The sequence below is a fragment of the Cryptomeria japonica genome, chromosome 11 (assembly GCF_030272615.1).
Source record: "Cryptomeria japonica chromosome 11, Sugi_1.0, whole genome shotgun sequence".
Lineage (NCBI taxonomy): Eukaryota > Viridiplantae > Streptophyta > Pinopsida > Cupressales > Cupressaceae > Cryptomeria > Cryptomeria japonica.
Genome location: NC_081415.1, coordinates 267,398,669 through 267,416,947, shown reverse-complemented (window position 1 = coordinate 267,416,947; position 18,279 = coordinate 267,398,669). Strand labels below are relative to the sequence as shown.

Below are 18,279 nucleotides of genomic sequence, written 5' to 3'. Positions count from 1 at the left end.
CTATTCCAAGATCAATATTTTGATGGAGAAGATGAAGGCATGTTGGGTGGCATTGGGGTGCAGCATAGTTATGGATGGGTGGACAAACATTAGCCATCGTCCACTCATCAACATCATGGTCACATGTGCAGAGGGCCCATACTTCCTTAGAGCAGTTGATTGTACAGGGCATCGTAAAGATGCTGATTTCCAGTTTCAGGTCCTCAGGGAGGCTATTGAGGAGGTTGGGCCACAAAATGTGGTCCAAGTAGTGACAGATGCAGCATATGTGTGTAGAGCAGCAGGGAGACTCGTTGAGGCAGCCTATAGACACATTTGGTGGACCCCATGTTGTGTGCATGCCATGAACAATGCACTCAAGGACATGGGGAAGATTGACTGGATTAGAGGAGTGGTCACCGATGCGAGAGATGTGCAGATGTTTATCTGCAACCACCACATTTCACATGCACTATTCAGGACCTTCGCGAAGAAGGAGTTCTTGAAACCAGTTGAGACTAGATATGCATCCTATTTCATTCTCTTGGAGAGAATGATTGAGTTGCAAGAGGCATTGCAACTCATGGTTATGACTAATGAGTGGAATAGGTGGGCTGAGGCCAAGACAGAGCAGGGGAGAAGGGTGAAGGAGATAGTGAAGAGTGATGTGTTTTGGACTGATACGAAATACATTGTCTCCATCATTTCTCCAGTATTCCAGGTGATCAGATATGGGGATGGGGATGCACCTAACCTTGGAGAGGTGTATGAGTGCATTGACTCTATGCTTGGCCAGATGCGGGCTGCTGTGCGAGTGAAGGACCCCTCTCTAGCATTCTACAATGAGCAAATCCGGCCTATCATTCAGAGTAGATGGGACAAGTTGAACACTCCTTTGCATATGGCTGCCTTTGCCTTGAATCCTAAGTGGTACAAGGCTAGACCGGGTAGAACGACACCGATTGAGGATGATGAGGTGAAGGCAGGTTTCTTTAGGTGCATAGAGAAGATGTTTGATTCCAGAGATGCCGGTACAATACGCACTGAGTGGGGAAGATTTGCCACTCTTAGAGGTTATTCAGATGCAGCAAAGATGGATATAGACATTATGGCACAGGAGGACCCACTTTTGTGGTGGAAATGTCATGGCCCGAAATCTTTGACCACCACTCTAGCCATCCGTCTGCTATCCCAGGTTTCCAGTTCTTCAGCTGCTGAGAGGAACTGGTCTACATATAGCTTCATCCACTCTCTTAAGAGGAACAGACTTACCTCTAAGAGAGCCGAGAAGCTTGTGGCTGTACATAGTGCTTTGCGTCTCATTGACCGCAAGACACTTATGTACAAGGAGAGTCCAGCGGCACGATGGGATGTAGAGCCAGAGGAGCCTTCACAGATTGATGAGGATGATCCTACCACTTCAGATGCAGGGCTAGTTGGTGTGAGCTTGAGGGACCTTGATCCTCAGGAGTCCAGCAGTTCCAGTGAGGAGGAGTTTGCAGATGATTAGAGGCCTCCATTAGCTACAGTTTGAGTTTTCACTTTTCAGTTTTGTCATTTTGTATTTGACTCGTCTCTTTTGTAATGCTATTGCTACACGTGTTTGTATTTGGCTACTCATTGTAATGATGAATCATGTAATCATCTTTATTATTATAGACTTTGCAATGGCATCAGATATTCATATTTTTCGTTTTCCTTTTTCGATATTCATATGATAGAAATGAGAAATCTCCAATTTGACAATTTCATTTGTCAAATTTTATTTACTTTTAGTTTTAGCAATTAGCAATTAGTTACGTATCACTAATCTAAGTAATCTTGGTATTTCCTATAGTTTCATTTGAAATCTAATTCTTATACTGTTATACTGTTATACATCTTTTCAAAACTAGTTTTTCAAGTACTATATGTATATATATGAGCACCACCACCCCGCCACCCCCCCGCCGCCGTCCCCCCGCCGTCCCCCCCGCCGTCCCCAAATTTAGGCCCTTGGTCCCCCCGTCCCCGAGACGCGTCCCCCTCGTCCCCCCGTCCCCCCGTCCCGGACGCCCGTGGAACACTGTGTCCAACTATCCACTACGCACACCACATAAAGTCTGGCGGCAGAATAATTAAGACCAATTCGATGCCAAAGAAGAAAGGAATTTTTACACACGGCTGGAAGAAATTTATTTATTTTTAAAATGCACCATTACACTCTCCACACAGCAAACAAATAATAATCGATTCCAAGAAGGAATCGAAAATAATTAAAACACCTCCAGACCATTTAGTTTATGGCTGTTGTAACCGCCTTTCTTCACCGATGACACATTTAAAAGAAACTCCACTACAACGCTTCAGGTGGAACAAAATGAATTATTGAACCAATTTTTTTTTTTCAAATAATCACAACATCGTGTTCCATTTAACACAGCTATTTCCCAAAAGATATCAGCCCTTTTTCAAATTAATAGTCCAATAACAAATTTTTGCACTGCCTGCCACAAAACGTACTCAGGTATATTCAATTTGATTTTCAAATAAAAACTCCACCAAAGTCATGCCTTAAATATCGACTAAAAACTGACAACCGTCAGATACAAAATAAAACTGCCGCCACCACTATGCATTAGAGAATCAAATGATTGACCGAAATAGCTCCTGAAAAAAAAGTAAATACGAAGCAAAAGAACTGATGATGTTAAATTGATCTGACTTGGCTACCACATAGGCAGCTGACATAGGACCATGTAAGCACACACCTTGCTTAATCAAATACTCAAACAGCTCCAACAGACACACAAAGTAGTTGAACAGGCTAGTAAACATCTTAAACACACAAGAAATCAAAGCACATCAAAATGAACTTTCGACATCAACGACAAATAAATTCCAACAATTAGTGCTAGCCTTTGCTAGCCAACAAGATATCAAAGCATCAAAGCATAGCACTGAATCCAAGGCTGCTTGCTTTGATTCAACATTTTCAACAGGGTGTCTGATTAGCATTTGACACAAATTGAGATCTTTAAGTTTTCCCTAGTCATGCTTACCTCTTAGCATGAACTTGAGCGTCAAGGAGAGCAGTTTTAGTTTTCCCATTCATCTCAAGAAGATAAAGTTCAAAAGTGGGAGAGCTTCATTATTCTCAATCTTTGGGGGGCATCCCAACAGCTTGTTGGGTGCCTATCATTTTTCTTTTTCTGGCTGGTTGTCCACAAGCATGAAGAGCATTGGAAGTTGGTCAGCAAAGGCAGCTATTTTGATAAGCCATTCAATGGCTTTGTTTAAGCTCCTTTCCATATAAAGCAATGTAAATATTAGATTAGAGGTTGTTTTTTCTTTCGTAAGTGCTTTTGCACTTGCGGCATTCTCCTTAAGAGGGTGCATGCTCTAGTTTCCAGCTTCCCTCCAAGTATTGGCACACAAATGTTGCTGGGTCCTTCCTATGACTCAGTGCCCAATGAATGCTTAAGGCTTTTGGATTCCATGCTTAGCAGGCAAGCATCCCATAGAAGTCACCAAAATGTTGTCAAATTATGATACCCTTGGTCCATTAGCGAGAACCGATCAGAGATATGTTCCATGGACCAACACTGCCCTAGTTGATCAAGGACAAAACCAATGGAATCATGAAATGTTAAGTGTCATCTTGTCGGAAGGCGGAAGTTCTCAAGTCGTTTCTCAATTCTTTCCAAACCTAGAAACCCAAGTTTCCCAATTCTTGCCAAACCCGGAAATCCAAGTTTCCGACTTCCAACTTGCAACACTTCTAGATGGCGTGATCAACACTCAAAGTCTTTAATGCTCCACCAACCCTTGCAACTTGTACACTTTCATTCATGGAGCTACAGTGGTGCATTTAATGCTTTTGCAGGATTGCCATCAAGTGGAGTACAGGGCCATGCGTATTTATGGTTACTTGATGGCCTTCATGTAAGACTTGCATGCTTTGACTTTGGAATGTCAGGCAATCCACCTTCTAAAAGTACTTTCTTCTGGGATTGCCTTGTCAAGGTATGGCCGGGTTGCTTGCATGTACACCATAGCAGGTTTGTGCACTTCCCTGCCTTGCCTGACTGGCATTCCTCTATGCACAAAGGGGTCAAGGCTTCCCCTCCTTGGCCATTGGTCTCTTCCTTGTGACCGGTTTGCTATATAAAGGCTGTTAAGCCTCATTGTAAAGGGTTCTCTCTTGGTTGGCTTGAGTTATTCTTTGCTCTTTCATTTGTCTTGAAGACTTGTATATTTTCTTTCATTTCTGCAACTGTAAGTTTGGCCATTGGCCTTTGAATGAATTAAAATTATCGTTCTTGCCTTCCTCAACTTATGCATGCTATCTACGCTTCCTTACCTTCATCATAGGTGTATGTTTTGTGGCTCTTCTCTCACATATATGCTGTGTTAATTTGTTTCTGAGTGTGACTTGTGGGAAATCTTCTCTCCTTTGACATTCAACCCTCCATACATGCATTGAGGTCGTTCATGCAATTGAAGTTTGTGCATCTCTAGGGTATTTCAATTGATTCTTTGTGTCATTTTGGGTGGGGAGAGGAACATCTCTTATCTTGGTGCATCACCTCCTTTTATTTTAGCATTTTCTTCTTCCCTTTTTTTTTGCGAGCTGTTAGGATAGGTTTAGAAGTAGAATTTGGGGTGTTGAGTTGGTTCAACACCTTCATTTGGATTAAGAAGGAAGTCTGCCTTCTCCAGAGATTCAACCCCTTTGTGCATGGTCCCACACTTTGGGGTTGTTTCCATGTTTCACAAGGTTGTTGAGTTGATAGCTCAGCAAGGGTGCAAACTTTTGTGACAATGCCTTGAGTTTCGTAACCTTGATATTGCTTTACTTCAAGCATTTCAAAATTAATTGTAGGAGTTTTAAAAATCTATTGAGTACAACCAAGGCTTGCCTTGGGTTTCTTTGGAACTAGGCCTCTAGATCCATTTGGGGTGGTTGGGGGGCAAGTCTGGGTTTGGGGCCGAGACACTACGTACCTAGTAACATTGGTGAATATATGTAGGAGAAAGAAATGCCTATATATATCTGGCCCATAAAGGATAAGCTTGGAAATTTTTTGAATCTTGGAGGCTTGAAAGGTTTTAGATGCTCCCACAAAAGATAGGTTCAGTGCCAAAATTGATTCTAGCCCCAAAAAAGAGTTAGTGCCAAACACCACGTTGGACTCGACAAAATCTTCACACCAAAGTAGTGCTAAAATTTTGTTATGGGTTTCTTGCTGAAAAGCCCTTGTTTTGGGTCCATTTAGTAGGACCTAGATAGAGCTAAGGCAAACCTATCTGAAAAAGATCCCTTTTAAATTTTAAAACTTTTTCTAGCTGCTTGTAATTGTTTCCACTGTTGAATTTTCTTTGTGGCATCCCGCTGTGCCACTGCTGGAAACAAAAGTTCCTTAAAGACACCACATTCTAATGCCTTAGAAACATTGTTAATGATTTTCAATTTTGGCCTTGTTTATGAACCGAAAAGTGCAGCTTGTGATTGTGTTGTTGGTCTAGCAAATTGTGGTGAAGCCCCTAATCATGCTGTCCACGAGTGTGCTTTTAGATCCCACCTTCTACCAATTTCATGGCAAGAGTTGTAGATATAGAAGCCCCTAGCAATTAATATAATGCTATGCTCCTCAAGTTTTCGGTATGGGGGTGGTAGGCAATAGGGTGATGTGATTCCGATATGGGGATTTTTTTGGCCAATTTTTAGTGGATGACTTAAAAAAGGAAATTTTTAAAATATAATGAAATTTTTAAATTTTAAGGAAATTTCAAAGATTCATCTGATAACATTGATAAAGCATCCATTAGACATTATAGAACCTTTGTGGGCATGGGTAATTAATTAGGAATTATAATGTTCTTTATATACATATGAGCATGAGTTAATAAAGACATGCCTAATTGGTGTGCATATTCAAATGGGGAATTTATTATTAAAGTTTTCTTGAAGCCTTCAAGATTTCATGTTTTGTTGTCAAACTCATTAACAAAGAGGAATGATAAGTAAAAAGAGAATTGGTTACGTTCCATTTGATCTTAGTTGTGAGACTACTAGATGGGATTGTTCTAAAGTTGTCTATGTAGGGCGTGATTGACACATTTTTGCATTATGAAAATAGCATTTCTTGCCAACTATGACTTAACTTATATTCAATAGTATAATGAATGTAGCATGCCAACTTTGTCTATGGTAGGCCTTGTATGCTAAACAAGTTGTCCAATGCATGAAACAATATAATCCTAGATTGTGGATTTGATTGTGAAGATGCAAAGATTTGCAACAGGGGATATCTATTTTGTAGGTTTTATGATCATGATTTAACCTTGGTCTATTACTTAGTTAGACTTATAATTTGATGGGGGTTTGGGGGCAGCAGGGTCAATGGGCTGTACCCCTTGTAGGTTTCGAGGGCAGCTCCTGTCATGTGTTTTGTGGGCAGTGCCCCTAGCGCATCCCTTGTTGCGATACATGGTGGGGTCAAGGGGCTAAGTCCCCCACCCCCAACCAAGCCCAAATTAAGATCTTCAAAACCATACAGGTCTTCATGACATACACCATTTATAATTTTTTTTGTAAATCCTAGATGGGCATGTCATGGACCAAACAAACATTGAAAGTTTTTTCTTTTTTCTTTTTTTGTGGAAGTAACTAAAATGCCCTTGGGTATGTTAGAGGATGGCTTGCCGTCCTTGAGACATGGCCATCTTGGGGACAGATAGCCCTTCCCTGACGTATTCTGTATTCTACAATTTTTTTGACATCTCGAGGATGTTTCCTAAATTTTGACAAAAAAGGGAACATGGTGGGGACATTTCCTACCCGTCCTGGCATCCCCAAAACATGCCCTATAAGGGACAATGTCATTTTGGGCAAGAGACGTGTCCCTAAGGACTATTGGCATAAGGATCCCTAAGGACTATTGGTATAAGGAGGCAAGATCAATGGAGATGAAGTTTCCTTTGCATTTGCTGCCCTTATTCATTTCTCGGCTTCCTTGAGACATGGCCCATCTTGGGGACAGCTAGCCCTTCCCTAACATACCTGTTAATGTGTTTTTTAGGCACAATCAAACATAGAATAAAATACCCAAAAGTATCTTATCCTCTCTTGATCAAAGTCTCTCAAATGCTATGCTTCGCGATCAAATGAGACAACTCCAAGGTTCCAAATGTTGGGTCACGACATGTGGATAAGCACAGTGGTTGATGTGATTGCTGGTCATCCAAGCGGACTTACATTGAATACTTGAATTGCTGGAACTTAGATTCTAATTACTTGTGAGTAAAAATGAGGCAAAAGAGATGGGTTTAGGAAGACTACGCTACTCTTAAGAATGCAAGAGACAATGAACAATTAGATGAAATTCAACCAAGCTTCGCTTCGCCATCAACGAACAACTTTACAAAGCTAGTGCGATCTCCTAAGGTAGGCACGTGATGTTCAAATTACTATCAACAACAAAGACATCACCAAGGCAATGCATATCCAAGTGTGAATAGCAATTGAAGTTAAGCTCATTGAGAATTATAGTTGACCACACAAGGCAAACTTACAATCAGCAAATTGCTAGTGGTGTGGATAAACGAATTTCATCATTAATCATTCACAACTCCTTTCATCCATCTAATTACTTATCATCTAACATGAATATCCAACAAGAAACCATGCACTTTTAAAGAAACAACATATTCCACCATAACATCAATGAATAGGAAATTTGTTTACCACTTTGGCAACAATTTCTGCCTTCTCCTCCTAGTCTACTCTAGCTGCTATCTACCATCTATCAACTATTCACTATTTCCAAAACTATTGACCTTTACAAATGAGAAGAGTGAGTGTTTTATTATGCTCTCTTTACAATGGATGGCTCAGATTGATTCACAATCAATGGCTGAGATTACAAGATAGAAACCCTAATTAGGGTTTGTTAAAACAACTCCCTCTGGCCAATGAGAAAATTACATTTAGGTTCAATGTTGAATGTGAACCAATAGAAAACAGGGTTAGGTACATTGAAGTTTGTGCCCTCATGGACTAGTCAGGTGCATTGCATCTGAACATGCTGATGTGGAACCTTTTGATTGGTTGAATGATGACTAAGATGCCACCTCAACTTGCACCTGTAGACCTGATTCATTACCATGAATGAGTATTGAGCAATGTCTCTTGATGCTCAACATCTCAAGTTCGCTCAATGTGGTGACGATGATGGGAAGCATTGTTATGGTCAAGTCAATCCTCTATCTTTGCTTGCTTATCTTGCCTTGAGATGATTGTATGATCTCTCCTTTACACTTCAGGGTCTTGACCTCTTCATGTCATCACGATGCAATGAGAGTTCTTGAATACCTCAAAATCCTTCTTGTGAAGTCACCTTCCTTGATACCCTGGTGCTTGCTGATGAAATCTTTCCTCTTGAAGGCATCTTCCTTGTATCCTGGACCTTGACCTTGATGTAGAAATTTCCTCCTTGGAAATCTGTGCTGATCTTCCTACAATCTACCCCCTTTTGATCTCCTCCTTTACCACCTGCAAAACCAACAAATAGGTATCAAACACACATAACATATACCTAATTTCATCCATCTTTCATTCCTTATGTGTTCTGATTTTGTCTGATTTGGACAATTTTAACCCTGAATTGATGCACCTGATCCAAAGATATGTCTGATAGTGCTTAGGAATTTGCTGGTGTGCTGAAGGTGGATGACTGAACTTGCCTTATATCTGCCCCAATTCGCTGCACCAATGATCAAATTTGCTGCCCTTATTAACAAATTCACCTTGTTATCGAATTCGCTGCTCTGCCTTTTGAATTCGCTGCTCTGCTTTTGTAGAGAAGAAATTTGCTTTAAAATAATGATTGAAATGAACATTTTGAATGCCCTTTTATAGGTGTCTAAGGAAAAGGTGCGTCTCTTAGTTATCAAAGCCAACTTAGTAAGGAATTGCAAAAAAAATCATTATTGTTTAAAAGGCTGACTTGTCAATCACTTAATACATTTTCCCTTTTGAATTCAACTTTTGGCGCCAAATGTGTTTGTATGTGTTGCTGGGCGTGGTTAGGCAATTCACTCCTAAAGGGGAGCAATGGAAATGAATTTCGCTCCTAAAAGGGATCAATGGAAGTGAATTTCGCTCCTAGGAGGGAGCAATGGAAATGAACTTCATCCACCATCTAACTGTTAATTTGTCTCTTCATACCTTCAACTTATCTCTTGGGGTTTTGCTATCCATGCATGTAGATGTATCATACTTCAAGGAAGACCTTGGAAGCAACTTTGCTCTCATGAAAGAGCAAAGGAAGAGAAATTCGCTCCAAATGAGGAGCAGTGGAATTAAATTTCGCTCCTAAAGGGGAGCAAAGGAAGTGAACTTCATATTCATCGCTTAGTTTGTTTCATCAACTCATGTCTTGGTGTTTTGCCATCCATGAGAGTAGATGTGTCAAATTTCCTTCAAGGAAGACCTTAGAAGCAACTTCTCTCTCATGAAGGAGCAAAGGATGAGAAATTCGCTCCAAGTGAGGAGCAATGGAAGTAAATTTTGCTCCTAAATGGGAGCAAAGGAAGTCACTTCATATTACCATCTCCATCCTTTCCTTTGTCAAAAATCTCCAAGAACTTGATCCTTTTAATGATAAAAACGATGTTGAAGGCTTTAGATTTGTTCATTGCCCTAAATATGCAAAGGAAGTCCAAATTCGCTCCTAGTAAAGAGCAAAGGAAGTCAAGTTCGCTCCTGAGAGGGAGCAAAGGAAAGTCAAGTTCGCTTCTGAGAGGGAGCAAAGGAAATGACCTTGTACTTAGCCAAGTTCAAGGTTGCTGGTTGAGGATTGAATTCATTGCTCGAACAAAGACATCATATGATGACCAAAGGGAGTTTTAGATTTCTTAGAAGGATTGGAGAGGAATTCCACTCCTGAGAAGGAGCCAAGGAAGCAGATTTCGCTCCTAGGAAGGAGCAATGGAAGTGGAATTCGCTCCTAGGGAGGGGCAATTGGAAATTTTAATGTTCTTAGCCAAATTTCTCCCCTGCAACCTGCATCTTAATGAAGTGCAATCAGACTAATGAAGTGCAATCAGACCACTCTGATGACGAAGGAGGCTTTGCATAGTTGATGGAACTTGATCTAAGGGACCCCTTCATCAAACTTCTTTCTATTCTCGTTCAACTTGACCTCTTCTATTTAATGGTTTGCTACCATAAGCTTTGATCAATCGGATTGATGATGACATTGACCCTACTCATTCAAATTCACAAGAGACGACATGCTAAAGAACACTAGAACTTGAACCAAAGTGGGGGTTCTCATTTGCAATGGGGTGATGTGTGAATACGTCACAACAGTACCCTACAATTTTTTTGACATTTTGAGGATGTTTCTTAAATTTTGACAAAAAAAGGAATAGGGTGGGGACATTTCCTACCTATCCTTGCATCCCCAGAACGTGCCCTATAAGGGACAAGGTCATTTTGGGCAAGAGATGTGTCCCTAAGGACTATTGGTATAAGGAGGCAAGATCAATGGAGATGGATTTTCCTTTGCATTTTCTGCCCTTATTCATTTCTCGGCTTCCAGCATTTCAAAGGGATTGCTAGTCCTAAGAAATGGTTGTGGTTTGACTAAGACCAAACATGTCCCAATGGTTTGACCACCACTAGAATTGTCTTCACCAGCACCGTTGAAAATGTTTTACCATTTAACAACCAAGGTTCAATTTTTGATTTTGCCGAATCCGTGTATGAACCTGAACTAGTAACTTAGCTAAAATTTGTTCAAATAGACATGATGCCTAATGTTATATGGTGCAAACTTTGTCTTCAATTCCAAATGAGGAAGTTGGTCTTGTCGAACAAGAAGCCAATTTTGTGCCTCTGAGAATGAGATTAGCTTTAAAGTTATTGGCACTAGAAGACTGGTCAGCACTAGAGGCTCTGTTTAGTGCCAACAACAATTCTAGCTCTCGAACGTTGGGAAATGCAGCAACATTAAGACTGTCCAGGCACTTTATTGATCATTCAAGAAGTCATTTCTGCAACCTTCTTATTGTAGGAGCAAAGATTGAACTTTGATACTATGTAGTAGTTGATGATACAACCACAGGAGCCAAGAATCATCTACAAGCAAAACATTTGTCACACAAAAGAGATCAAGCAAAGATAACATGCTCAATAACAACCTGAGAATTCTATATTGATTGCACAAACGATTATTTATTACAATGCATAAAGACTTTCTTTATAGAAAGCAAGAGATGCCTTGATCCTAAAATTAGGAGAACTAAAGAAAAACAAAGAGGAGTTAAATAAAGGTCAACTACAACTAAACTAAAGTTCCATTAAGTGAACTTGAGATAGAAAAGCATAACTCTAGATAAAAAAGCACCGAAGTTTAGCTTATGTGAAAAAGTAATTAAAGGACCTAATTAATGAAATAATTAAATAAAATGTCCTAATTACTTCAACACCCTGACCCCCCCAAGATTAACTTAGGGAGTAGCTAAAAAAGCTAAAGATGAATGTAAAACGCATGCATGAATGAGTCCTGACAACAAAGGCTTGATCAGGGACTTATGTACAAACCAACGCAACTTTCACAAACAAAGAAAAGGAGAAAAACCCAATGGGAGAAAACTCCTCTCAAAAACAGAGAAAATACAATAAATGCACTAGTGAAAGAAGGAAAGGACTTAATGTGAACCCTTAGGACTGCTTTGATCACAATAGTACAATGAATGTCTCCCCGATAAGAGAGAGAAAATGAGGATAGTAATCCCCCCAATGAAGAAGTAGCTCTTGTGCCAATGATGAAAGTTTGCAGACAAAACACGATGGACTATCTACAAACAACATCGCTCACCTTAGGAAGAAACAGATCTATTGGAGATAGGAGAAGTCACTCCCATAAACTAGAAGAAGTGGGAATCTAAATCCAAATCCAAATACTATGTGCCTTTGGAAACTGCTCAAATGTTGTTGTGTCCATGAAAGATGATGATGCCCCAAACCAATCAGGTACATGCCCAATCAATGTAGGAGGTGACAAATCAGGATTCTACAAAAATTGATGAAGAACAAGCTTCATGGGTGATGAAGAACAAGCTTCATGGGCAATGAAGATGGGCCGACAACACTAATGTGGCTATCAACAAAGAGGAGATGAATGTCCTCAAAATAATCCTCCAAATCTGCAATATGAGATTTTGCAAACAATGATGATGTCTGTTCAGGTAGTTTTGTCTAGAATACTAATGTCTTGCTGCATTGAATCAATGTGGGCTATGCATGTTCTAGTGCCAAAGTCATCAAGAAAAACAAAAGATGAAGATGGTTGAGATTGGATCTCAATGTGAGGGGTAGGAACACGAAGATAGGTCTTTGATCCATTGAAACATGCAAGAAATGTGATATTCTCAAGCTCCTCTAAAGTATCATTATCGAAGGGCATACAATCTGCATATGCACGGGGAAGAAGACTATCTATTGCAAGATCCATTGGGAATGGAGAGATATGATGGTCTCCTACAACAACATGGTCTATGATATTACCACAAGCTGATCTACCTCCTGATGTGGTTGGTTCAAGTATGAGTCCATACAAATAAGGCAAAAGATCTAGCCACCTGAGATGTGTGAGGATGCCATTTCACCAAGAATCATAATTGCCCTCTACCAAATTGATAACAAAAGGATGAATAGAAAAATCCATGATACCTCAAATGAAATAAATAGACCTAAAAAATCTCAGCACATATAAAGCAAATCAAATAAAGCCCTTCCAACAAACAGATTCATTCCAGGTGCCAAAACATCCAAGTAATAGACCAGATAGTGAAAACACAAATCTGAATAAAATGTACTTGGGGCAAAATCTGGAAAAAATAGCAGAAGATCTAGATAAAGCACCGAACCACCTTTCCAACGATACTTGGTTTTCAAAAAATGGAGTCTAGAGGTGCAAGATATCGCTCTAGAAGTGCAAAATTGAAGATCCGACTTTGCAGGCATGGTACTGAAAATTGGAGTAGATTTGGCAATACAACTAGCACCACTGGATCGGCGTTAGAATCAACTTTTTGACGATTTCATGTTTGCACAATTTCGACTCCGTATGACCAAGTTACGGCCAAAATTCAACTGCATCTCAATTAGGGCTTGGAAGGTGTGAAGGGTTTACAGAAATGGAAAAATTGCCAAAAATGAAAAATTTCTTGATAATGAAAATTTTTGAACGAAAAATTTATAAATTTTTTGATGCAAGTGTAGGTACGGTTGTATGGATTTTTGTGCCTCGTAAAATGTGCCCTCAATCTAATTGACCTTAAACTTTAGCTGCTCGGATTTTGACGAAGCGATAGTCATTCCTAAGGTTTTGAGGTGTTGCGAACACGATGACAACCTTTATTTGAGCCCATTGTGAACAGAAAAATCACTGAAAGCTGGATCCCTCAAGAATATGGACAAGAACTTGGCAGATCAACTTTGATACCATGTAAGAGCAAAGATTGAGCTTTGATACCATGTAGAAGTTGATGATACAACCATAGGAGCCAAGAATCATCTATAAGCAAAACACCTATCACCCAAAAAAGATGAAGCAAAGATAATACGCTTAATAACAACCTAAGAATTCTATATTGATTGCACAAACGATTATTGATTACAATGCATAAAGGCTTGCTTTATAGAAAGCAAGAGATGCCCTAATCCTAAAATTAGGAGAACCGAAGAAAAGCAACAAGGAGCTAAATAAAGCTCAACTACAGCTAAACTAAAGTACCACTAAGTGAACTTAAGATAGAAAAGCATAACTCTAGATAAAAAGTACATAAGTTTAGCTTAGTGAAAAAGCAATTAAAGGACCTAATTAATGAAATAATTAAATAAAGTGTCCTAAGTACTCCCAGTCCCAACACTTATAATTGGCTCTTAAAAGTTGAACATTTGCATAACTGTCATCCAAGTTTGAAGTTGATAAATGTTGTAAACCTATATATATAACTTTAGATACTAATGAAATTATAATAAATCTTATACGTATAATGGTTGAATACTAGTAGATTCTAGAAAGTTATACACATGTACATAGTGAATCCTTGTACAACCATATTGATCTCAAGGAAAAAATCTGTTGAAGGAAAAACTGTATTGCTTGGCAGATTCTCTGAAACCGTTCTGAAATTAGTATTTGATAAACTAATACCTTAGGAAAGGTTCTTCAAGTTTTATTTTTACTTTAATGTTTCTGTTGTAGAAGATGCGATTAGCACAACTTTCTTTTTGCTATTAGGTTGCATGTGTTCCATTAACTCTTGGTCATTTATGGACAGCATTACACTTTCTTTCTTATTAATTCTGAAGAGATTTGCATTTTGAAAATGAGTCTCTCGTTTTGAATTCTTATTTGTTAGAACATATCATTCATACAACTCTTTCCTATCAACTTTTTAGTGTGCATACCTTGAGGATGTCTCCCTGAGATGGTTACGTCCACATTCATAATTTTTTCAACAAACTATTTTCCTTGCTTCTTTGAAGGAATATTGTTTGGAATATTTAAAAAATTGGTTTATAATAATGGGGCTTTCTATGAAGTATTATTAAGTGGCCTGTTTTAAAAATTGGTTCTGTTGAAGATCTGATTTCTTTCGCTTCCAGTCTATTTCCCATGGTTGCTAGTTGTAGACTCCAGATTGCCTATTTAGTTCATGCGATATTTTAAACCTTAAAGAACATGAATTATTATGTTCATATTCTCTTGGAGTGAATTTTATGTGGATTATTTAAAAAAAAATCGGTTTGTAGTAAGATGGCTTTCTATTGAGTTTGATTATTTTAAGATCTCACATGGCTATTTGATATTTAAAATCCAGTTTTTAAAATAATGGAAAATGTTTTCCATTCATCAGCAAATAAAATTAATGCATTTGCTTCAAGATTATCTCTCTATTCTCCTCCTCGTGGAAGTGTTTTTGGTCATGTTAAACATGTTTCAAGTTGTACTTTTCTCAAAATAAGACAAAAACTTGTGTCCTGCTTTGTGGTCTTTCACCGCCAGATATGAAGCTTTACATTTACTTTTATCTTCATGTCTGTACTTCCTGTACATAAAACACTGCATTCATTTAGCCTTTTAGGCATGGTTTTATTATTATATTGTGTTAGTGCAATTGCGAGTTACCTGATTGATAAGCTATGCTAAATAGAACTTTCAAGCGTTCAGATGGATTCCTTCTGTAGTGATTTTCCTGGTGTCATACTCATTTTTATTACATTTGATGCCAACTTATACAACTTCAAAATTTCCATTGTGGGAAATTAATGAATCATTACATGTTTGATTTTGTGTTAACAGAAAATAACTGGCATGACTATTTGCCTGGGTACCTACGATGGGAAATCATATTCTTGGAAGCACTTGTACATGCTCCAACAGATGAAGAAAACACACATACGTTTCGGATAAATCTCATGAAAACTCCAAATTTGCTAGAAAACAAAGATTGCAAAGAATGTAAACTCGTGACCTCTTGACCCGAATCCTGATTATGAATAGGGGATAGAGGAAACTACATACCTTTATATAATAAATGTTTGAGTTGAATGATTGCAAATAAATTCACCAGATTATGAAGTTTGAGATCAGACCCGTATAAGCAATTTTAAATTTTCCACTTGGATGAAATCTACAAGGTGGATGCTGTACAATGTGAAATGAGTAGAAATTGGGTGAGATTTTGCCTTTGATTGAGAATATATTTATACTGCAATGTCAACCATCCTAACATTCTTCCAATCAAAAGTTGTGTCTGAAAGTTCAGTTGTATATTAATGTACTGATTACGAAACTAGGGGTTTCAGATTTGATGTTGATTTGTTGAAATCTTGAAAAAATTTGCTTTTAAGAAGTTTGAATGAGTTTCATTGAATGTGATCAATAACAGGAAAGATGATGTGACAGGATTTGAAGCTTCAAGAGTAACAAAATAAACATATTTATGCCATACTACAAGAAACTCTCATCTTAATTCAATGTTGTTCATTGAGCATCTAATCTCTCATAATTGTCAGTGTATAAAAATTAGGGGTAATATAAGAATCACAACTGGAACAATATTTGAAGATTTGTGAACCTTATTTGCAAAAGATTGTCATTGTTAAAGTAATATATAATTGGATGACCGTGATTGTCTCAAACTTAGTGAATGCAATAATTGCTTCAATTGAGCATAAATATCAATGGCAATGTTCAAATAGATTTCTATAAGCACCTATTCTTTTGAAACTTTGTTCCTCCGTGCAGTTGACTCTTTAGTAGTGTGTTAGGACCACCATGAAAATTTAATCACAAGTTTATGATTATCTAGGCATGGTTTAAGGGCTTGTGGGCATCTGAATCTCAACATGATCCTTCAGTGATTTATTGTTCATGCAGTGCACTTACACGTGTTTTATGCCTAAGCGCAACATATTCTTTTATATATATATATATTTTAGCATGTAGTTCTAGCCCTTGGTTTTAGTTACTATTCAAGTAATATTTTGCCCACGCAGTGTATATAAAGGGTTAGGCCATGAGCTAGACAAGGACTAATTAGGATTTTCTTTCCCGCTGAGTAAATAGTAAGTGAATTCCTTAAAAGATACTTAACTTCATCAAACATATTTCTAAATGCAATACAACTTCATCAAACATATTTCTAAATGCAATACAAAGCATAGCATGAGTGCTTTTGTGTAGCAGTAGTTTTTTTCTAAGCATTTCCGATCTTTGGGTATTGATTTATTGTTCAATATGTTTTTTCACTCTTCTTCCTATATTTTATTTAGAAATTCAACAACTGGTATTAGAGTGGAAGAGGTGAAGATTCTCTAAAACTAGCACTCGTATCCTATAGGAGGTTTAAGTGATATTCTGATAGAAAATTAAAGGGAAAATTTAATTGAAAATGAAATTAATAGGATTGATGAAATGGATTATATTAATGATAACTTTTCAATCACAATATAGAACAAAGAACATTGCAACAGTGATTAATAGTTTAGATGAAGTAAAATTGCTAAGAGGATAAAATAATGAAAACAGTTAATATTCCAAAAGGCAACACTTGATTATGCCAAAATTAATCATTCCTATCTTGATTTGAAGGTCTTTATTTGTGTAGAGCTTCAATCATCTCAATCTTTGAAAATTAGATCCTCACCCACGCTACTTTGAAATGAGAGGCCAATCTATAGAAGAAAACAATTATTGGTAAACGTCATACCACTATGCATGTCTTCCAACATATATAATCTAAAAAAATGCACACAAATTTTCCATAAATCCAATCTCCTTAGATGCTTTAACTTGAAAAATGATAAAAATGTAGAAAATATATAAATAATTCATATTCATTATATTTCCACAGTCCATGTTGATATTATGCAAGATTTTTGGATTAAATTGTGTGAGAACTTTTGCATCAATGTTTCGCGTCACACTCCGTGAACCATCATGAGGATGAGAAGAACAACTGAAAGAAAGAAATGATAGATTGTAGACAAAGACTAAATAAAAAGGCCGGAGGAGAGGGGAGGTGAAAGGGGGCACATACTTTAGGGAGAGAGGAAAGAAAATACGAAAAAGACCTATAAACCAAAATATTAAAATAATTAAAAAACCAAATACAACATAAAATAAATTGAGAAACAATACTAATACCTTAATAATGATACACACACAATACTAATACCTATATAAATCATGTTCATCTATATTGAAGATTGTTATCAAGTTGTTTTTTGTTTTTAATCATTTCAATATAATAATAAATATATCTCTTTCAAATAAAAACTTGCAATATATATGTTTTTGGTCACCCAGGGTATCCTTGCGACCTAGTCCAATGTCCATTTGGGGCGAGTTGAGGTGAGACTAGTCCCTGGGGATGTACCGAACAACCCACTTGCTCGATACATGAGGTTAAATCCAGGCCTCAGAGTCGAAATCAAGACCAATGGGGAGAAAATCCATAGCCCAAGACAACTCTGCTACTTGTTTGGGTTAAAACTTGCTATATATTGTTACAAATTTTGGAAATAATCTTTGACTTATTATGTTTTAGTAGTTTCTTTTTGTTAATGTTTAACAATTAAACAATAAGGTCATTTTTATGCAAGAGCTATTATATGTGTAAGAAAATACAAAAGAAAGAAAATAAACAAGTTATTAAGAAATATCACATAAATTAAAGAGGTCCTAAAGGAATTTATCACATAGAGCGTGATTGACATTTAGTCTTACATAA

The 18,279-nt window shown here is 37.7% G+C and overlaps 1 protein-coding gene across 1 annotated transcript in view; it reads left to right on the top strand.

The window, feature by feature from the left end:
* LOC131069726 (uncharacterized) overlaps positions 1-15,918 on the top strand; it is a 116,607-nt gene extending 100,689 nt beyond the window's left edge. Inside the window, exon 4 of the mRNA XM_058005261.2 lies at positions 15,345-15,918. Coding sequence (XP_057861244.1) covers positions 15,345-15,523 — 179 coding nt within the window. The 3' untranslated portion in view covers positions 15,524-15,918. The remainder of the gene's footprint in view (positions 1-15,344) is intronic.
* The last annotated feature ends 2,361 nt before the right edge of the window (positions 15,919-18,279 follow it).